Below are 24,031 nucleotides of genomic sequence, written 5' to 3' on the forward strand. Positions count from 1 at the left end.
TGCAACAGTGTTAGTGTATAGAGAGAAATCTTAGGCATAAGGAGAATTAGATACAGTGTGCAAGAGAGAAGACAGTGCTGGTTTGGTTATGTGATGCATATGGATGAAGACAATTGCATAAAGCAGTACCAATTATTTTAAGTCGATGGAACTTATGGAAGAGCAAGACCGAAGAAGACATGGGACAGAGTATTGAAGGCTGATCTTAAGATGCTGAGCCTTACAAAAGAGATAACAATGGACCAAGATAAGTGGCACATTGCGTTACTCGAGAAGACCCATCTGCCACAGCAGAATAGATATCCTAAAACCATCTTGGTAATGATTGTCTTTGAGGGGCTCTTTCTCATTACCATTCTCTCTGCTCCATCAACCATTTTCCCCCACATTTCATCCCCTAATACCTGTCACTTCTCTATGACTTGAGAGCAGAATAGGTACATACTACATCCCCCGGCTTTTTCAGTTACCTTTCTTCCCTCTATCCAAATCACTTCCATTTCCCATTATATTCCCTTGCTTATTGTCTCCACCAATCACCTATCTTTGCCATCATTTGTCTTACTATCACTCTTTTTCTTACCTTCTAACTCACCTCTCTTTTCCAACTGGTCTCTATATAACAAGAAACCTATATCTGTCAGTCTATATCTTTAATCTCTCAAGTGGTACAAAGCCACCCCCACACTCAATACTACTACCCCTCCCAAACGAGGAATTGTTTTGTCTTGCAAGGTAACTGGTAACGCTGTCAGTGATTGTGTTATGTAAAAAGTGCTGGTGCCACATAAAAAGCATTATGTATACTCTGTAAAGTGGTGACATTAGGAAGGGCATCCAGCAATAGAAACCATGCCAAACCACTCATTGAAGCCTGGTGTGGTTTATGGTCTTGCCAGTTCCTGTCAAACCAACCAACAGGTAAGTGATGTGTTAAGAATGGATTCTAGCAGAGGAGAACATTGGCTAAAGGCACAAAAAGGTGATTGATGTAAATAGTGTGGGCTGGGATGACAAATGATCATCATCATCATGATCCATCTATCACAACAAAAATGATATCTTAAAGCCACTTTGATTGTGCTTACATATGTGGGTTCCTGTCCTTTCTTTCCTTTGCTCTGTCCCATCAAGCATTTCCCACCACACACACATGCATCTCATTCTTTAACACCCATCACTTCACTATTTGTGGTACTACTCAGCTGCTATAATCATCAGAGAGCAGAATAAGCACATATTATGTTCCCTCCCTTCCAATTATTTTTTCCCCCACCCTACTTCCATTTCTCATTGTCATCCCAGCCCATTCTATTTCCACCAATCACCTTTTTGTGCCTTTAGCCTGTGTTCTCCTCTCCTATACTCCATTCTTAACGCATCTCTTACCTGCTGTCACTCTCAATACCCTCTCATATCTACCATCATGCTCCTCTTACCCTCCTATCCCTCCTGAGCCACTCTTTTATCTCTCCACATCATTTGCTTCATGCATTGCTACCCCCATCTTTCTCCTCTATTTCTCCACTTACAATCCACTGTCTTGAGATGCTTCAGCATTCCACCTACAATTCTATCTTTCCAGCTACTCCTACCCACTCTTGTATAATATGGAGTAGTCTTGTATTTCTGTTATAAGACATCTGGGCTTGTTCTTGTCATACTGTAGCCTCTCAACAGCTTTTTCTTTCCTTTCTTTCTTTTCTTGCCTTGCAATTTATTTAGCAATCTTGCTAGTGCTGGTGTCACAAAAAAAAAAGCACCCAAACATCGGGAAGGGCATCCAACTATAGAGATCATATGAAAGCTGACATTGGAGTTCAACATGGCCTTACTGCTCACTGGATCCTACCTTTTCCAGCACAAAAAAAAAAAATAGATGTTAAATGGATGAAGTCTTGAACACATATAATCAGGGAAGAAGCAAAATACAAGCATGTAATGAAATCCTTGGGAGCATAAGACATTGTTAAAAGCTTACCAAATTTACCAGTTTCCAACTATATCATTTTGTTGTTTGAGGTTGAAAGTGTATGTTGCTTGTTGTGTATTTCTATTTTCCTTTATGATTATTTGTTTTGTAGATGGTTGACCGCCTAGTGGTTCAAGTTCAAGATACAGTTAATGCTATATCAAGGACATCTACCTCTGGCAGTAGTGATCCAAACATTGAACAAGCTGGAAAATTTGTTAATGATGCCAACAACTCTCAACAGGTATTTTGGGGCTCTTTTAATTAAAATTTTGCTATTCATCTATTTTTATGATCTTTGTATGTACTACGTCTTGTCACTTACATACACACTCAAAGTTCAAGTGTGACCCACATTTAAGTACTGCTCATATATCAAAGACTTATTACATAAACAAACCTCAAACCACATTCAAAAAGTATTTGGTAATTGTCAAAGGTTCCCACATCAATATACTTTATCCTTTATATTTCTTGTGGAGACCAGTAAAATACATAACTGTCAAATATTGGAATCAATTAAATTGCCTGTCTATCTCCCTGAAAGTTCAAGATAATGTGTCTAAATTAGACATTAATATTATATTCTTGTTAGTAACAATGATAAATGCAATGGCTTACAGAATTTGTAGAATGCAGGATAAAATAGTTTATAACATTTTGTTCATTTTCAGTTCAAATTCTGCCCAAGTCTACTGTGCATTTCATATTTCTAGGGTAATTAAAATAAGTATTTGTCAAGTACTGGAGTCAATTTTCTTCCAAATTTAAGGTCTTTGAATTAAATTAATAATAATGATCAGTGCAGTGTATGACAGAACTGGTAAAGTACTGAGTAAAAATAGTTAGTGATATTTTGTAGCATCCCTCTACATTCTGAGCTCAATTCCTGTCCAAGTTGACATTCTTTCATCATTCAGAGATAATAAAATAACAATAACAGTTGATAAATACAATAATCAGTTATAACCTGAAGCCAATGAAAGAATAGAGTAATGCTACAACCATCTTTTCCACCTCTACCACCATAGCCTCTGATTCTCCAAACTAAAAGTTGCATACTCATTCCCAAAAGCCCACATAATATACTACACTATCTTATCCTTCCTATTGCATTTCACCTCTAAATTCCACACTGTAGTCAATAATTTTTCTCCAGTGCTACCACCTTTGAATTCTTTCATCTCACATATTCAAATGTCAAATAAATTTAAATGGAACAACTCCAGACATTGCCACCTCTACATAGACTAATAAAACTCACATATACAAGTCTTTATGAGTCAAACAGGGATATGAATAAGCATGCCAAGTAAACCCTATAATACATCTATTATGTTAATTAAAATAATGATGGTTTAAACCACATGTGTTAGATATATTGGGTTTGGTTGAATGAATATTTATTGATTGGTATAAAGTTTAGCTGCAACTCCGAACATTGTTGAAATAGCATTTATTTTCACAGGAGTAAAACACAATATTTACATGTCTACACTTACCAGTTGTGTATTGCAATGTGCTAAAAATTAATGTAGTTTGTAATTACATAGACACAAGAGATTAGCTTTGCATGGGAGGTGGGAATAATGCTTAGACCATCTTAGTTGAAGAAACCTTTTAACTTGGCTTCAACCAAGGAAAATTTGTTCATGTAAAGGACTTGTTCTTGTGCTTCTGAAGTGCTTTTCTCTCTGATTTGTTTGTGTACATTGTACTTATGTAACCACAAAAGTGCAGAAATTACTGGAACAAAATTGAACATTCTCTAATATGAGGTGATATTCCAGTGAGTCAAATGGTTAATAATGTAACCTGAACTAAGTGTGGTCTGGACCTAATTACTGAAGCTGTAAGGTTTCAATTCTAGGCCTCACTACAGTATACTAATATATGCCTTTGTGACAGTATGAATTTTTAGTAATCACTGTGATGTGTAACTTTAAACGAAAACAAATGTCTTTTTTATATCTCATAGATATGATGTTTAGTGCACCAGTAATTAATAATTGACTGCAAAGCCAGTAAAAAGCACTGTTTATGCAAATTGAAGTAAGTGACTATAAATAGGTATAAGATATATCTCTCTTCATAGAAAATAAAGAAAGATCTCAACCAGGATTAAAACAAAGTCATGCTAAACTTTTTTTTTTCTTTTGTCTATAGAAAGATAAATGATACATTTAATTTTGTCCAGTAAATAATACATACATCACAGCATTTACAAAGTATACCTTAATTGATATTCAAAGTAATATGCTAATATTTTGCAAATTTATTGTACCCATATAATAGAACTGAAACTAAACCCCTGTGTTAATAATACCAAATCTTGCCTATCAACCTCTAAATGAAATCAAAATGTACAAGAATTTATATTTAAGACATTAATGTATATGATGTGAGATAATAACTATAAGGATCATAATAATGGTGCAAAGGTGATGCTCTAAAGATGATAAAATTTAATATAGCCTATGACAGTACTTAGATTATAGCATCAGTCCAGTTTTTTCTTTTTTACATTCATTGTTTGCAGTCTTTCGAATTTATTGTCTTCTTTCAACAACTTTCTTTCTCTTTAGCTTCTGCCACTGTTTCAGAAGATTGCTTTTAAATCCCAAGACATTGGCAATCCTGTAGAGAAAAAACTGAAAAGTATTGTTTTGGAACTTGAAGATGTTCTAGCTTCTCATATTCAGGTAAGTATCTGAGTGTATATATATATTCTTTTATTCCTTTATTTGTATCAGTCATTTGACTGCGGCCATGCTGAAGCACCACCTTTCAACCTCAGGACTTATTCTTTGTAAGCCTAGTACTTACTCTATTGTTTCTTTTGCCGAACTGCTAAGTTACAGGGATGTAAACACACAAACACATACATATATATATATATATATATATAGTTGAAATTTATAGAAAACAAGAGAACTTTCTGCACCTCTCCTCATCTACATACCAGCATTCCACCTGGATTACCACTGACTCTACTTCCATGGAATTCACTGTATTTTTTTCATTGATATACATATTTATATATATACGATGGGCTTCTTTCAGTTTCCATCTACCAAATCCACTCACAAGGCTTTGGTTGGCCTGAGGCTATAGAAGAAGACATTTACCCAAGGTGCCATGCAGTAGGACTGAACCTGGAACCATGTGATTGTGAAGCAAGCTTCTTATCACACAGCCACGCCTATGCCTATATATATATATAAATAGATGAGTGTATTTTTACCTTGTTAACAATTAACACGGAAAAATAAATAAATAGTTACCAGGGCAGCAAAAATCTCACGAGTAAAGATGTTGTAACTCCTTGTTTATAAAGGTTGAAACTTCGTGTTTACATTGAATATTTTGAATAATATGAATAAAAAATGGAGTTAACGCAGGTTTAAACAAGTATTTTTACTTTCGACACATGTTTTGAAAATTCCACTGATACTATTCAAAAGAATAAATGGTATAAACAATGCAATCTTCTCTTCGGGAAAGTGAAAAAAACGAAACTCGTCAATACGACATTTTAGCAAAAAATGATGGATTTGTATAGCGATAGACAGAACGCTATTAATATTGTTTAAAAAAACGTTATATGATATAACGTCATAAGTAGCTAACAGAAAGAGTAGGGATATTAATAGTGAATGTTAAATATAAAGGAAATTAAAGTTTAAATTATATATAATGATAGAGACTACTTATATGCACTAAATGTATGTTTCTGCCAATGCTTACATCTGTATGCTCGTTCTATAACCGTGTTTACTAGAGTATTTTTAGAAAAATAATGAAAAATAGCTCAGAATTGCAGAGAAGACAGAATTTCTTGCCTTTGTCATATGGTATCGAAATTGAGAGGATCAACCATTCTAAATGAATTTATTCTTTTGAATAGTATCAGTGGAATTTTCGAAACATGTGTCGAAAGTAAAAATACTTGTTTAAACCTGCGTTAACTCCATTTTTTATTCATATATGTATATATATACTAGCAGTATCGCCCGGCGTTGCTCAGGTTTGTAAGGGAAATAACTATATAAGCATTTTTAGAGAGTTATAGCCAAAAAATAGGGAAAAAATGCATTAAAAATGGAAAAAAAATTAAGGTAAATTTCTTTTTAAATCGTTGACACATCGCAGATATTTTTAGAGAGTTACTTCCCTTAAATAATAGCAAAAAAAATGCATTAAAATGGAAAAATATGATGGTAAATTTTTTTAAATCGTAGACTCATTGTAGACGCGCGCTAATACCCAGAAGGGCTCGATATGAATCACGACTATAAGATACCCGGTTTTGGCTACACTGCACCGCAAAATGTGGGAGTCGTTACGAATCTAAATCGTAGGAGACAGACACACAACTTCACTCTTATATATAAAGATATAAGTCACGTAGTTATATACACATACTTTGTTATATATACATTCTTAAAAGAAAATGTTATTTTGAATACAACATTTATAAAGAATAAAATATTTTTTGGTTTTTCTTAACCCTTTCGTTACTATATTTCTGACCAAATTACACCCCTTATGTGTTTCAATTAATTTCTAACGTAATCATAAATTTAGTCTGGTTTCATTAAACAACTATAACTTTTTTATTTATCAATATATTAATCTGATTTTTGGAAGATAATTTAATGAAATATTCTCAACCAATTCTACACTATAATTTTTGTCACAAAGTGACTCTAATTGCAGGTAGATACAGGTAAATTCAACAATATATAAAATTATTAAAATTTTGTTCAAACATTGCTATAGAAAATGGGTTATTAGCTAATATTCAATTGGGTATACAACAAAATTTTACGATAGAATTTGTTATTCTGGGTAACTTTCTGATACCCATAATAATATTTAGGCAAAATAGGCCTTAATTTAATTTAAGGTTGTGGGAAATAACAAACTATCCTTTCTTTCGCTTTGTTTACGTTTAGCGTAATGATTTCAAATAGGCTCATTCAAAAAAGTAAAAAGAAATAGTTTAAGGCTTTATACTCTTCTGGGAAAGTCTGTGGCTTGGTGCAGTTTCTTCAGAAAAATCACTGAAAGAAACAGCTTTTAAATTTTCACTCCATTCAGGTACCAATTCATTTTCTTAATCGCTGTCGGATTCACTGTTTTCACTTTAATAGCTGCAAACTTGCAAAGACAAAGGAGGAGAAGGGTGATAGCGTCAGTGAAACAGTCGCTCCCTTTGTGTGTGTGTGCATTTGCGTGTGGTGTATCCCACATTAAGAAAAACATTTGACATATACACCAGAATGTGAGTTTTCTCTAAATTTTGCTTAATTGGGGTTGAAATTTTAAAAACCGGACCTGGCATGACCCGATGAATTCTACTCTTAAAAATGCTAGGTAAATTGTAATTGAAGAAATCCTATATTGTAGATTTCTATAACTTACAAAGGGAGGCAGATAAAATCTGCCTTTTATAATAAGAGATATTCATCATTCACCTTTATTTAACATTTGCTTTCCATGCTGGCATGGGTTAGACAGTTTGACTGGAACTTGTAAACCAGAGGGCTGCACCAGGTCCCTGTCTGATTTGGCATGGTTTCCTAACGTCAATCATTCCAAGTGCATAATGGGTGCTTTTTAGATGCCACTGGCACAGGTACCATTTACGTGACACAGGCAACAGCCACAACTATGATTTACATGGCACTGGCAACTGCCGCAACTACAATTTCACTTGGCTTGACGAGTCTTCTCCAGCACAACATAATGTGAAAGATCTTGGTTACTTATCATTGCTGCCATGAGGCTTGAAATTTGAAGATCACGCTACCGGCAATGGTCATGATTACGATTTCATGGATGCCATTCATATGACACTGGCAATGGCCACAACTATGATTTCACTTGGCTTGACAAGTCTTCTCAAGCACAGCATATCAACAAAGGTCTTGGTCACTAGTCATCATTTCCATTAGGCCCAACATTCGAAGAGCATGCTTTACCACCTCATTCCATGTCTTCTAGGGTCTACTTCTTCTACAGTTTCATTCTACAGTTGAAGCCCGGCACTTCTTTACACAGCTGTCCTCGTCCATACATTTCACATGACCATGCCAGTGCATTCATCTCTCTTGCACATATCTGATGCCGCTTATGCCCAGTTTTTCTCTGGACATATTTATTCTCTGTCATATGTGCACACTAACATTGCACATTCAGCGAAGCATACTGGTTTCATGGAGCTGGAGCATCTCCAACAATTATAGGCATCCTACTTCCTCTCACAGGTGTTATAGCCACTCATTGAAATGTCCCCAGATGTGTCTGTAAGCATGGAGGATCTCCTCAGAATCAGTAGTTGCAACCACTCCATCAACCTCACAGGTTGTGTAGTGGGCAGTATGGATGTAGTTTCACTCAACCCATCTATAGACATAGATTTTGTTATGGGAAAATGCATTGAGATTATCTGTGAGAGTGCAGTAGAGTTCCACCAAATCAACACAAGAGAAAGGGGCCTCCTCCTTAAACTAAGCTATGACTGTGACTACCTAGACAATCATGACTTTAGTAAATTTTGCCCTGCCAAGTCACAGCAGTGAAGAAGAGTGCTGGAGTGGCGAGACCATACCCACCCAGGACCCTGAGAACAACAGTCAGGTGAAAAGAATGATTGTACATGCAATAGGGGCTAGCATAAGAACCACATAGTAAAGTTTAGCAGGAAACTATACATGCAGGTTCAAGGTGCATCCATTGGTGTCGGTGTGACTGGAGATGTGGCCAACTGCTTCGTGACCTAGTGGGACAGAAAACTTAAACATTCCTTAGTGGAACAATCTGCAACTGTTTTGCATTAATGTAGGTATATAGATGACATAAATAATCTAGTTAGGACAAAATCTAGTTACTGTATTATAGAAACTGAGAGGAGCATAATGGGGAGCATCCAGCACTTAGCTAGCTCCATCCACCAATATATCAAAGTAACTATAGATTACCCTAGGCACCCTAACAATAGATTCCCTGTCCTTGATACTGAACAACAGAGTGCAACTCCTCCCCTCCTATTACATGAAACCCATAGCTTCTAAATATGTTGTTCACAAGAACTCAGCTCTGCCACACAACATAAAAATCAACATACTGATAGCAAACTTAGGATAATGAACAACATGTCCCCACTATGAAACAAAGAAACATGTACAGAACTTCATGCACCGCATGCAATTCTCTGGTTATGACCAGAAAGATAGGGTTCAGGTATAAAGCTAGAAAGAAGTTACACAGCATTATATGCAATGAAACCAGCAGAACCTGCCCTAGATATAGAAGTAAGGACTGGAATAGGATACAAAGAGTTTGTGACAAAGCAAACAGAGTGAACATGTGGTATTAGACAAAGAGATATCAAGGAGTGATGTTTATAGAGGCCACAGCCCATGGAAAACTAGCCCAAAGATTTAGGAAAGCTCTGAAGGAGGCCAAACTCAACATTAAGACCATTGAAAAGCCAGGGAGCTCCATCATCACAACTATGTAGGATGTCTCCCCTTGAGAATGACACGTGCACCAATGATAACTGTGTGGTATGTAAGATCAACCCTGGCATTAACTGTAGAACTAGAAATGTAATGTACAGCATAAGGTGCATAGAAGGTGCTTCATCATCATCATCATCGTAAAGACAAAAACATGATATACATAGATGAGACATCTAGAAGCATTGAGGAGAGAATAAATGGACATTTGAGACAATATGACGACAAAAAACAGTTCTCCATACCAACATGCCAAAGCCAAACATGGGAGCACACTGAGTCAACTTGACATCCATATTTTATCCAAGTACCCAAAGGACCCAACACACAGACAAATGCAGGAGTATGTCCTCATAAATGAAACATCCCCAGTACTAAATAGGAAATATACATAGAAGGTAGTCATATCCCAATTCCCACAGTTTATATATACACAAATAAGGTTGTTAGGCTGTTATGTAGACGTGTGTATATATGTGTGTATATATATATATATATATATATCCTGGACGAGACATTAATATTTATAAAACCATATTAAGGGCAAAAAGCTAGTCTTACAACAGGCTAACCCACATGCTAAAAGAAGACGCCAAATGGCGCAAAACTACCTCATGTAAATACGCACCCTCACATTTCCCATGCCCCAACACCACCACACCACATGCCACATCGCACCACACCACACACCACCACATCACACACCACACATCACATCACACCACAACACAACACAACACACCACACATCACACCACCACACTACATTGCACCACCCTGCACACACAAGCATTGTCTACTTCCCAGCACCCACTCCACACCATACACCACCTACACGCCTACACATGCACAAACCCACATGTCAAGGTCACTGTCACCTATCCAGCACACACATGCTCTCACATACACCCACACGTGCACCTTCGTTTTGGAATCACCACTACTTTATTATCTCCCCTTTTTCATAGTTCTCCTGTCTGACCATCGCCATGATTGACTGCTAGCTACTAAAGCTTTCTTTTTTTATTCTCTCTCTGTTTATTTTCTCATGTTCCTTTCTGTTGTAGAGCGCCGGCTCAAAACGTAAAAGACTTTCACACCTTTCCAAGCATTAAACTAATACACCTATTTGTTGTTTACACACCTGTCTTCGTCTTTTGTTTTTTGTAAATTCCAACTATATATATATAGTTTTCACAAAAATGTTAAATACAAGTTAGCTAAGAAATTTGAATGTTATTTTAGGGGTTTGGAATTAAAATTAAGAAAAAAATAACATAAAATGAAGATTCTTCTCTAGTTTTTCACTGAAGACTCATGCATGTTCACAAAAGAAAAGCTTTCTATTTCAATGGTTTTACAGTGAAATGCTAAAATACAAGTTGACAAAGAAAATCAAAGGTTGTTTTGGAAAGTTCTACATACAATTTGCATATATCTAAATAAATGATCATGAAAAAGATAGTAAACAAAGTGAAATACTTTTAGAAAATATTGCATAGAATTTGAGTGTTTTTAGCATCTTTCAAAGATGGCAGGTGAATCATATATACTGTAGTTCATTGTAGGATTTAAATAATATGACCACTTATCAGGAAATTTATAAGTTCGAATTTTCTATTTCAAGTATCACTATTATAGGTATTTATACTCCAGTGAAATTAAGAAATTGACTTGTAAATAAACAAAACCATCAAATCCATCACTACACACACACTCAATCACATATCTATGTATGTATGAAGATAATCAAACCAAATTTTCAATGAGTGTTTCTGCCAAATTTGGTGAAAATCCGCTCAGCTGTTTTCCAGTAATTTTGCAAAAACACAAAGACAAATGATTACAATACCCTGCTTTCACTTATGTGCACAGTATAATGTTAAATTGTTTTTATATATAACTTGGCATAAAGACAAACATTAACACATACACACACACAAAAAGGAAGAAAGCACTTGGAATTTCAGTTCCTCTTCAACAATTTCTATTATATTTTGTGAGTGGATAATATAGATAATTAGTAAGCAGTAAAGAAAAATATCTGTTGATTTTTCCAATTTATTTTTTTTTTATTTCAGAATACTGTCCAGGAGATGTTAGATTGTGCCAAAACACAGTGCTCTACAGTTCTTCATAATGAGGTAAGTGATAGTTTAACTGCTATTTTTGACTGGTGTTTCTGACGGCCAGGGAAATTACTGTTTTTTGTGTCTCACTTAATTGTGAGAAACCAAAATCGAAATTTTGTATTGCAATGGAACACTGCAGATTACCTGAGTAGCAGAATTGTGTTGCCATTTGAACTGTCTTCCTTCGTTCTGTTTCTCTCCTCTGTCTTTCCATTCTTTTTTGTGTTTATTATTGACTTTGATTTGAATTTTTGAACTTTTGTGTTGAACATTTTACATTTTATTTATTTTTCGTCAATATGGAAGCAAAAAATACTGTTTTGGAGTGGCAAATAGTGGTCCCCAAACAGTGGTTGCAGAATATTTCTGAGAGAACAGTGGTGTTAAAAATCTATTCTAAGGTTCTTGAAACCATCACTGTGTTCTCACAGACAGACATTGGCAGACATCACAAAAAGAATTGGCAGAGTTTATCCAAAGGGGGTGTTAAATACGTGACAGTGTGTGTGTTGTTTGACACCCCTGCAGAGGCTCAGGATTTCACAAGCAGACCCTTAGAAGGGGAGAAAATTTTGTTTCTTCCCACTTATGAAGGGAGGAGATTGACAAGAGCTTGGATGTGTGGGCTGCCACTCGGTATAGAGCCCGAATGGATAGAAGACACTATCAGTCGGGGTCTGAGTGACAGCACTGCCAAGCAGCTGAATGTCAGAATTCTCCCTGCAGCTGAGTGGGTGGGGTCAAAAGCAATTTTGACCCTATGGACCCAATCAGCCGATGATCTGGTTTTGCCAGATTTTTTAACAATGGCTGGTTCCAGGTACCCGGTAATCCATGAGGGACGCCGCCCCCCCCTCCAAGTGTCACCTGTGCCTGGAATTGGGCCACATAAAGAAAAACTGTTGCCGGGACCAAGCAAAGGTCCTGGAGCAGTTAATAGAGGAACAGCCCCCTGCTCCCCCTTTGGAGGGAGAGAGGGAGGAAGTCAAGGGGGTTGCCACCCCCTCGAAAAAGAATGAAGGTGGGCAACAATGGTTGCCCAGCTATGGATCCTGAGGTAGCAGGAGGGAAGGAAGGGCTTCCGGACATAAAGGAGGAACTCCACCCTCCCATCGTATAGAAGAGAAAAAGGAGAAAGAAAAAGAATGGGACATTGCCGGCAGTTGATGGTGAACTGTCGGCATGCCCAGAAACTTTGTTGGTGGGAAGTGTGCCTCTGACAGAGAAACTGAGACCCCTTCCAGGAGATATGATTTTGTCATCTTCTTCCAGAAGGGAGGGGCAATACAGAGCTACATAGAGAAGTTGGATGACTGGAGGGAGGAGCCCATGCCCTGGACAGAGGACAAGGATTGGCCTTTGCAGGTGACTATGAAGGTCATATCGGATATCGATATGGTTAGAGCGATGGACACCTTCTCAAAAGACATGTGTAGATATGCCTTCTGAGGCCCTGACCTGGAGCTGGAACATTGCCTAAGGGAAGCGTATAGCCTGATCGGGGAGGAAGGAACTTAATTACCTCAACTATGTGTTTTAAATTGTAAAAACTGTTGTAAGAGGTTTAATACTTCATTTTGTATTTTTTCTGAAGAACAATGTTTTAGAGAAGCAAAAATTGGCTGGCACTTTTTGTCTTCTCCCATCCTTATCATCTTCATTTCATTATCATTCACTTCATTAATGTTCCTGTCCAGCCTGCAAAGCTGCAGTCTATGTACTGCCTATAGCAAATATAATGAAATAAAGTAACTTGCTTACCAACCACTTGTTTCTGGGTTCAGTCCCTCTGCATGGCACCTTGGGCAAGTGTCTTCTACTATAGTCTTGGGCTGACCAAAGTTTTGTGAGTGGATTTGCTAGAGGGAAACTGAAAGAAAACCGTCATATATATATATACATATATTTATGTATGTTTGTGTATCTGTGTTTGTCCAACCAGCATCACTTGATAACTGATTTTGATGCATTTATGTCCACATAACTTAGTGGTTGGTAAAAGAGACTGATAGAATAAGTACTAGGCTTACAAAGAATAAGTCCTGGGGTCAATTTGTTCAACTAAAGGCAGTACTTCAGCATGGCCACAGTCAAATGACTGAAACAAATAAATGAATAAAAAGTATAATTATCTGCTGTAAGTAGTTGGTAGTGTGAATAAATGAGTGTTTGTTTGTTTACACAACTGTATTCGAATCTTACCGTGGGGATAACATGGAGAGAGTTAAGCCTCTCTCATATTAACTCAAACACAATGACCACCATCATTGATAGAGATGAATCAGACTGTGTTAATTGGTATGTGTTAGGCCATAATTATAGTTCTAGGGATTTGGAATCAAGAAGGGTTAGGGAAATAAGGTCTAACCAGATATAGTTTAGTTGGTGTGCACCCACCCAAGAAGTGTGCACACAGATAAATACACACACGCATGTATATGCAAATAACTACAACAAGCAGAAAACGTATGCTATTCAATGGTTTATAGGACATGCACATGTTTCTAATTACACGGCAGTTGTATGAAACATTGTGCAGTCCTGCACATTATTTCATCAGTATCTTGCATGTATGTCCTATAAAGCATTGAATACCATATATGTTTTCTACTAAATTGTTATTATTATTTCTATTATTTGGCTCATATTCCACACACTAGCCTATCCTAAAGTGGATGCCACAAATTGTACTACACTGGATACTGCAGTGGAGTGTGGAACCCACTTTGGAATCTAATTTTTGGTTGAGTGTTGCACTCTAAAAGTGATTCTTTGCTTCAAGTGTGTGCATGTAAATATATGTATATATGCATGTATGTATATACACATATGCATACATATTGTTATCATTTATTTTCTACATGTTTCAGTGATTCAACTCCACTTTGAAAGGTGTTTAAATAAATGAATCAACCCCAATACTTTTTTTAGCCTGGTTCCTATTGTGTTTGTCTCTCTTTACCAAGCTGCTAAGTTACAAGGACATAAACAAACAAACACCAGTTGTCAGGTTGTGAGGGACAAACACAAAGACACACAGATGTGGTTGGGAAGCAAACCTCTTACCACACAGCTATTCCTGCACCTCACTCTCTCTCTCTCTCTCTCTATATATATATATATATACAAGAAGAAAATGGATGTAAATAACAAGGAGAAACTCATCGTTTTCACTTGTATGCCTTTAATTTAATTAATTAACAAAGAAGAAGGTAGCATTTACGATTGTTTTCATTTACTAGTTTTAGTAAATGTCTTCAGAATGCAAATAAGTTGATACCTCGGTAATTGTAATAAAGTTAAAATTTGTTAGTCTTACATTATATTATGTTCTTAAGGGGAGTGAATTTCATTGTAGTAGATTGATTAGTTTGTGATTCTGTTGGGTAATTAAAGCAGAGTGTATATTATTGGGTTGTCCAGAAAGTTCGTGCCAATTTTTAAAGGAAAGAAAAAGGTCAATAAATACTTGCCATTACATTTTTAATCAACCAAATATGAACCAGTTTGTTGCACAATGTGTCTCCATCTTTCCTGTAACTTGAAAATACCCTCTTCTTATAATTGACGTGGTTTCATGGCAAAGAATTCATTAAGGTATCTTTTTACGTCATCCAGGGAATTGAAATTTTTACCATTAAGACTATTCTGCATAGACCTGAATAAGTGGAAATCTGAAGGAGCAATATCTGATGAATATGGAGGGCGGGGTAACACATCCCAGCCAAGCTGCAGCAATTTTTGTCTGGTTCCCAAAGAAACGTGCAGTCTTGCATTATTATGTTGGAAACCAACACCCTTCCTGTTGGCCAATTCTAGATGTTTCTCTTGAATTGCTGCTTTTAATTCGTGTAATTTTGTGCAGTATTTCTCAAAATTAATTGTCTGGTTACTTGGGAAAAGTAACATATATATATATATACATGCATGTATGTATGTATTTATTTATGTATGTATGTATGTATGTATATATGTGTGTGTGTATGTGTATATATATATGTATGTATGTATATATATATATGTATGTGTATGTATATATATGTATGTATATATATATATTTTCAGTTGAAAAGACTCTTCTCTCAGACCACAACATGGTTCTCTGCAATTTTAATTCCCGACATATAAAAACCAAACCAGCCAATCCCACTCCATGGCACTCATTTGACAACATAAACTTCGACAAAGCGGACTGGTGAGCAATCAGAAAGGATCTGTCTTTCATCGACTGGTCTTTTACTCTCAATTCCACCCAAATTGAGACCGCATGGCAGCACTTTGAGAACACCTATACATGCTCTAAAAACGCTCCTACGAAATCTAACACAAACAGAAACCAGCTCCCTAAAAAGAAAAAAACACTCATCAGGCGCATCAAAAGACTCAATAAAAAAATCAACCAATTAAAATATTCCCACATACAACATCCACATTCAACAACAATGAAAAGGCTAGAGTTGGAAAAACTTCATCTGCAGACCGACATGAAAACCTCCATCGAAAATCAAAGAGCTGTGGAGGAACAGTGGGTAATCAAAAACATCAAACAGAACCCAAAAGTGTTCTATTCTTATGCAAATAAGCGTAGAACCACTGTCTCACCCATTAGGCCATTGATCGATGATAACGGCATTCCTCAACATGATGCTAAAGAAATGGCAGAAATACTGCAGAAACAATACTGCTCTGTCTTTAGTGTTCCCACTGATATTGACGTAAGAGAAGCGAACGAAGTTGATTCCCAACATAAAATCTCAGATATAACCTTCACTGCCTCTGACATCATAGCAGCAATAAATGAGGTCAAATACTATTCTGCTGTAGGCCCTGATAGATTCCCCGCTAGTCTCCTGAAGGAATGTAGACACCAACTTGCAGTCCCTCTGACCAACCTTTGGAGAAATTCATTAGACTCAGATTATATACTGAAACAGCTTCTATCCCTGTCTGTCATCCCGGTTTTCAAACAGGGAAACATATCCCTCGCAGTCAACTATCGCCCAATCTCACTCACCTCCCACATCATTAAAGTGTTTGAAAGAGGGTTAAGATCAAGGATAGCTGACTTCCTGGAGACCCACAAACTCCTAAATGCAAATTAGCATGGCTTTCGCTGTGACAGGGACTGTCTAACACAGCTCTTATACCACATTGAAGATATACTCAAAGCCTTGGGAACAGGTTCGAACTCTGATGTCATATATCTTGACTTCAGTAAAGCGTTCGACAGGGTTGACCATAATATCCTACTCTCAAAATTGGCAAATGTTGGAATCCGTGGAAAACTTCTACACTGGATTAAGCATTTCCTGGCGAATAGAACACAACATGTTGTAGTTGATGGAGTCCACTCAAGCCCAGCAAAAGTCACCAACGGTGTCCCCCAGGGGACTGTCTTGGGCCCGCTACTCTTTATAATTTACATAAACAACCTTTCCAGTGTCGTACATTACTGCAAAGTGAAAATATTTGCTGATGACACTAAGCTCCAGCAAATCATCAATGAAGAAGCAGACCAAACTCAACTCTAGTCTGATATATATATGCTGTGAGTCAATGGGCAGACAGAAACAAAATGCGACTGAATGAGGAAAAATTTGAGCTGATGCATTTTGGAAGAAATTCCTCACTAAAACAGCCATACTCTCTTCCTTCAGGGGAACCGCTCACAGCCTCTAACAATATCAGAGACCTGGGTGTAATTGTTGATGAAGATCTCTGTTGGAGTGCACACATCAACAATAAGGTCGATATAGCTCGTAGGATGAGTTCCTGGATCTTAAGAACTTTCCGGTCCAGAGAACAAGGTGTCATCATACCACTTTTCTCCTCCTTTGTATGGCCACACCTCGAATACTGCTGCCCACTGTGGTCTCCTCATACAAGACAAAACATCTCGAGAATTGAATTACCCCAGAGGGCACTCACTAAATGAATTGAAGGCATGGCTGCTCTCGATTATTGGGACCACCTTATAGCCTTGAAACTCTACTCTCTCCAGCGTCGCTGTGAGCGGTACATCATTTGTACGATGTGGAGAATATACCGTCAACTTTGCCCAAACGACCTGAACATTAGCTTCAAGGTTCATCCAAGACTGGGACCACGGGCCATACGTCCCCTGCCCAATTCAAGATCACAGCATACATGTACACTGCAACATAATTTCTTTTCCTCAACAGGCCCTGTCCTATTTAACATTGTCCCGAAAGAGATCAAAGAGGAAAAGGATCCCATCAACTTTAAACGGAGTCTGGATAGATTCCTTCAAGGAATACCAGCTAAGCCACCCATAATTGGATACAACTCACCCAACAAAAACTCACTACTTGAATGGACCATAAACAAAACTTGACTTAAACAGGATTCAAATAATATATCTAAGTTTATCTAAGTTTATATATATATATATATGTATGTATGTATGCATGTGTATATATATATATATGTTGCTAATGTTAACCTAACATATCTATTATGTTTGAAAATACTAATAAAGTAGCTACATGTTACATTACATTTAAATTCTTCTTTATATTCCTCTACCATAAACATAATGAATATCTAAAATATTTCAATGTAAGTTCACATCATCACCTTAAATCTATTTTTAATACTGTAATTAAAGGTATATAAATTAGAATCTGAGATCTATCAGCATCATAGGAAATACTTAATAGCCTATTACCCACAAGCAGTAATAGTGCTAGTGGCGTCTCACAAAAAATTACATTCTTATCTATCACTAGGCTTAAGAAATACCCCAATAATAAGAATACAACATCCTCTACATCAGACAGAGATTCTCAATTCCCCATTAGGAACCATAAAGAGTGTAGAATGTAGCATATTCTGCCATCTCCCACACATCCATATACTACTCATGCTAAACAATCCTTTAAATAAAATAGAATCTCCAATACAAATTCCAACTAGAAAAAACGAAAATGATTATATACCCCAAAATTACATCATAAAAGTGGAGGGAGAACAATACTTTTATGTCTCACACACACACACACCTACCTTCTCTCTAAATGTTGAGAGCTTGGCTACGCTCTTTTTCGACATCATAGATTCCAGTTTTGTCTGCCACCATAAGTACCATTCTATCTTGAATAGATCTACCCCCAAATTATCCTACTTCTCATTACCTAATATTGAATCCAACATAGTCTCACCAAACAAGCACAAACTTAATAGGTGTTACCAAAATAACAATTCTAAGGAGAATAGTAAATAAATATATGATAAATATAACGTTATTGATTATAACAGTAGGAATAATAATAATACTAATATTAACCCTAATAGCAGAAATGACAGCAATAACTTTAATACTACTATTAACAATAAATACATTGAGCATATTTCTATTACTTTGGCTAACAGCCATTCTAATGATGGGGATAATTACTTTCATAATACGACTAGAGGTACCAATAACAATATCGATAAGCACAATGGCTATGCTAGTAGTAGTAGTAACAGTAGCAGAGCAGCAATAATAACTGATACTAAGAGAGCATGTCAGACAGATGAAATACAAAGAAAGCTCATCAGACAGATTAAAGAGAAACCTCTGCATGCCAATTTTGTATAGTCACCGAAGACATATGTAGAACAAAATCCTGGGCTTGGTTAAAAAAAGAAACAGAGAGCCTTATTGTAGCAGCCCAAGCTCAAGTGATAAGAACAACTCATATATATGGAGAGAATATGTCAGAAAAATGTAGAGCCTGTGGAATTTGGAACGAGACAGTGGCACACATGGTGACAGAATGCTCTAAGTTGGCACTGGAAGAATATAAGAAATGGAGACATGACTAGGTTGTAAAAGTTACACACTGGATACTGCTAGTAATGAGGATTTGATGCTGGAAACACATGGCACAGTCATTGAGTCGGAAGAGTACTGGAGTCAGAGAAATGTAAGATTTTGTGAGACTTTCCTATTCAAACAGAAGAAATTAGGAAATAATAAACCAGACATAATGGTTATAGATAAGGAAAAGCAAACTTGCTTGCTTATCAACCCATCATGCCTGTCTAACATGCTCTCTTTGTATCATTGTTATTATTGCTGCTCTGCTACTACTACATTGCTGTTGCTCTTATCGATATTTTTATTGGTACCACTAGTCGTATTATGAAAGTAATTATCCCCATCATTAGAATGGCTGTTAGCCAAAGTAATAGGAATATGCTCAATGTAATTATTTCTGCTATTAGGGTTAATATTAGTATTATTATTATTGTAAAGAAATAGGAAGGAAAACTAAGAAAATACAGTCCCTTAAAATTTAGAATAGAAAACATTTGGAGCATGTGAGCAGTAAAGGTCATGCCTGTAACAATTGATGAATTGGGAACAGTAAGCAAAGATATAAACAAATAGCTGAGAGAGATTGAACTGGAATGCCCAGTAGAGTTCCTATAGAAAGTTTGTCTCTTAGGCACAGCAAGGATTATCAGGAGGATTCTAAGCACATGAAAGATTGCCGAAAACTTCTGGATACCTAAGGTTACAGGTAGTAACCCACTATCCACATAAATCCTACCAGGAATAAGACCGAACCTGAGCTAGACCAAGATGATAACAGCAGCATTACCTCAAGTAACAGCCACAGTAATAGACCTTCTGATGCAAACCAATAGGATACTGCTTCCTATAATCTCTCTCTGGAATCTAAAATATCTATGATGACATTTATGAATCAGTATGACATTTATGAATCAGGCTATAGTAGAAGACACTCGCCCAAGGTGCCACGCAGTGGGACTGAACCCGGGGGGAAAAATATGGAGTCGATGCAGGAATCAGAATTCATAGATCTAAGAATATATCTATTGAGCCCCAATGACATTATAAAATGCTTTATAACAAAATTATCAGTACAATAGTTGACCAAATAAAAGCACGATATTCATCCTTAGAAGAGTTTAAATTCATGGAACTTTCGAATTTCAACAAATTTGATGAGTATTGCAAACAATTTAAAAATCATGGGTACTATTTAAGAAAAACATTGCATGCCCAGCCTCGGAAGTCACCGCACGCCACTGGTGGCTACAATCCAGCCTACCTCTACTTCTGGGGGGACATTTTAAATTTTTATCTGGGACGTCCTACGCCCCAGATATAAAGGTAAAAATAAAATATTTCCACTTTGCAAGGTTCAAGTCGAGTACTCCCTTGCACGCTCCGTTGACTTGAACCTTGCTTCTGTTGTGGCGAATTTACCGCCTCTGGTTAGATATCTTTCATAGTCGCACCAAGACACTTTTTGATGGTGCTTTCCTCCAGGTGTTCAAATCTTTTTTTTTTTCTCTACATTGTATACTTTATAGACAATAGTCTTTACTTTAATTTAATTTTTTATTTCGTTTGGTGGTGTTATCCTAGATTCACCATCTTTGTCAGTGATCAATCCGAAATAGGTTTGTATTTCTTCCATTTTAATTTTAATGAGTTCGCGCCCGCCAACGGCTGCAGCAAAATTCATTTTTGGACTTTCTTTTATCGAAGGCATTCTAACAAAAATGCTTCCATGTAAACGGTGAAAATATTGTCAATTTCCCCAAACAGGGACACAATTCAATTTTTAAATAATAACCAAAGCTCCTTCTCCCAAAGGGGGAGGGTTACAGTTTACAATTATTTAACAAATGCAACACAACAACGTTTGACTGCAGTCATGCTGGAGTACTGCATTTAGTCGAACAAATCAATCCCAGGATTTATTCTTTGTAAGTCTAGCACTTATTCTATTGGTCTCTTTTGCCGAACCGCTAAGTGACGGGGACATAAACACACCAGCATCGATTGTCAAGCAATGCTAGGGTGACAAACACACATACACATATATATACATATATACGACAGGCTTCTTTCAGTTTCTGTCTACCAAATCCACTGACAAGGCATTGGTCAGCCCAGGGCTATAGCAGAAGACATTTGCCCAAGATGCCACGCAGTGGGACTGAACCCGGAACCATGTGGTTGGTTAGCAAGCTACTTACCACACAGCCACTCCTGTGCCTATGTTACGATTATATTATACTTTAGTTTGATTTTAATTATTACTTACTACATATAATTCAAATGTTATTATTATCTCTAATTTTTATTGTTAAAGTGAAAGTATCTGACATAAAATAGAGAAATGTTTTTGTTTCACGTTTTAACACGTAATACTGAAATAGTGGAGAAGATATGATATTGCTATGGGCTTGCCCTAGGCAAGAAGTTGAACATTTTTTTTGCCATGAAACTACACGGACCCTAAGTAAGGCATGTGTAAAATTCAAATGAAATTGGTTGTGTAGTTCTCACATAGACAGACAGACACACATTCTCAGTTTTATATATATGGAGATGAGTGAAACTCATTCAAGTAATAGCTGAAAACAGTATAATAAACATTCTAGAGTCTATCCCATCTATAATTAGTATTTGATGTCTCCTCCTTTTGCTTTAATAACTGCTTTTATACATTTTTGTGCATACTTGAGACTAAGTTGGTGCAAGTGGCTGGGTCAATTTTCTGCCACACTTCATAAATTTTGTCTTCTAATTCTCTTTTTGAAAAACATTTGTGCATCCTTGCTCTTGTACCTGAGTGTGACTGCAACTGTTCAATGGGACTGAGATCTGGAAACTGAGGGGACCGTTTCATCACTGTCATCTCTTTCTCCTCAGACCAACCCATTGAGACTGGATGTATGGCATGTAAATTGTCATGAAAGATTACACCGTCTGGGATGTTATCGCTGTAAATTTTAGCTAAGGAAGGTTGATAAACTTGATCTAACATGCTGGTGTAAGTGTTGGAATTCATTGAACAAGGGAACAACATTTGTGGGCCTGAAGGTGACATGCAATCCCAAACCATTGTGCTTCCTCCTCCAAATTTGATTGTTGGGGCCACACATCCAAGATGATAAGCTTCTCCAACTCTACAGTGAACATAAACAGCTCCAGGGGTTTCAAAGATCTGAGGAGAAAAACAAAAATTTACTGATTATTTTTGGTATCTAATAAAAAAATTTGTACACGTGTAAGAATTTCAATTATGCCTTGTAAAATGACAGAAATGAAAGTGAAAACCTACCTGAAAGTTACTTTCATCAGACCGAACAACTCTAGCCCAATCATCATCAGTGCCAATCTTCATGCTCTTATGCCCAAGAAATCACTTATTCATAAACACCTCAGACAACAATGGCTTCTTTCTGGCCTTACATCCTTTGAACCCAGCTTCTAATAACCTTCTTCTCACAGTGTGAGTTGATATCCCCTTGTTTGTTGCCACCCGAAACTCAGCAGTTATGTCAGAGGTCGTCTTTTTCCTATCTGCCAGAGATGTCCTCTTCAGCAACCTGTCTTCCCTCATGGTTGTATACTATTTGTGACCTCGTCCTTTATGGTGTTTAGGACACATTTTCTCAAGTATTTCAATTTTCTTGCAATTTCAACTTGGGAGAATCCTTCACTGGATAATGCAATGATTTGAGCCCTTTGAACTTCAGGAATCTATTTCTTCAGAGACATTTTCAACAAATATTAACTACTGATAAGTTAGCAATATGATATTCACTGAAAGAATTGGAAAAAATGTTAGTGTCACACAATGAGTGGCAGAAAATTGACCCAGCCACTTGTGCCAACAAATTTCAAGTGTGTAATAGTGCATAAAAGCAGTTGTAAAGGCAAAGAAAAAAAAAAAGATACATCAAATACTAGTTATTGATGGGATAGACTCTAGATTGCTTGTTATACTGTTTTCAATTATTGAGTTTCAATCATATTCTCTATTTTTTCATACCTGCTCCATAATTTTGGCCAGCGCTATATATCTGAACCTCTTTATTTCATTTTAGTTTTATTCTAGAATGATCCAGAGAGTACTGTATCCATCATTCTTGTTGGTCTATATAAATGTAATCACCATAATTTGAAACCACTTTGTTACCCGCCAATGCATGAAACTCTCAGCCATTGAGTTACTCTGTTACTTCTGAAATTAATAAAACTGTGTGTGTGTGCCTTTAGAAGGTTATTTATGACCAGTCAGTGAGTAACAATTGGATTTGCATCTACAAGAGCTTAGCTGTATAGGTGACTCATCACACTCAAATGGGAGTCTGATGAATTGCCTATACATCTAAGCACTCATAGGTGCAAAATCAATTGTCATTCTCTAATCCACCATAAACAAAAAAAGACACTCTAAAACATTAGAGCAATAGTATATTTATGCTACTGCTCTAATGTTTTAGTCTTTTTTTTTTTCAGATCTATAATCTACTGACCGATATATATATATATATATATATATATATGAAAATGTGTTGCTGAAAATGCACTTAAATTTCAAAAACTCGTGAATGTTTAAAATA

At 36.6% G+C, this 24,031-nt stretch overlaps 1 protein-coding gene across 1 annotated transcript in view; it reads left to right on the forward strand.

Annotated features, from left to right (window-relative positions):
- The window catches only part of LOC115210256, a 439,746-nt gene that overhangs the window by 184,198 nt on the left and 231,517 nt on the right, over nt 1-24,031 (forward strand). The window contains exons 19-21 of the mRNA XM_029778744.2: nt 2,085-2,216; nt 4,558-4,674; nt 11,579-11,641. Of these exons, the coding sequence (XP_029634604.1) occupies nt 2,085-2,216; nt 4,558-4,674; nt 11,579-11,641 (312 nt within the window). The remainder of the gene's footprint in view (nt 1-2,084; nt 2,217-4,557; nt 4,675-11,578; nt 11,642-24,031) is intronic.

Source organism: Octopus sinensis, linkage group LG1 (assembly GCF_006345805.1).
Source record: "Octopus sinensis linkage group LG1, ASM634580v1, whole genome shotgun sequence".
In the NCBI taxonomy this organism is placed as follows: Eukaryota; Metazoa; Mollusca; class Cephalopoda; order Octopoda; family Octopodidae; genus Octopus; species Octopus sinensis.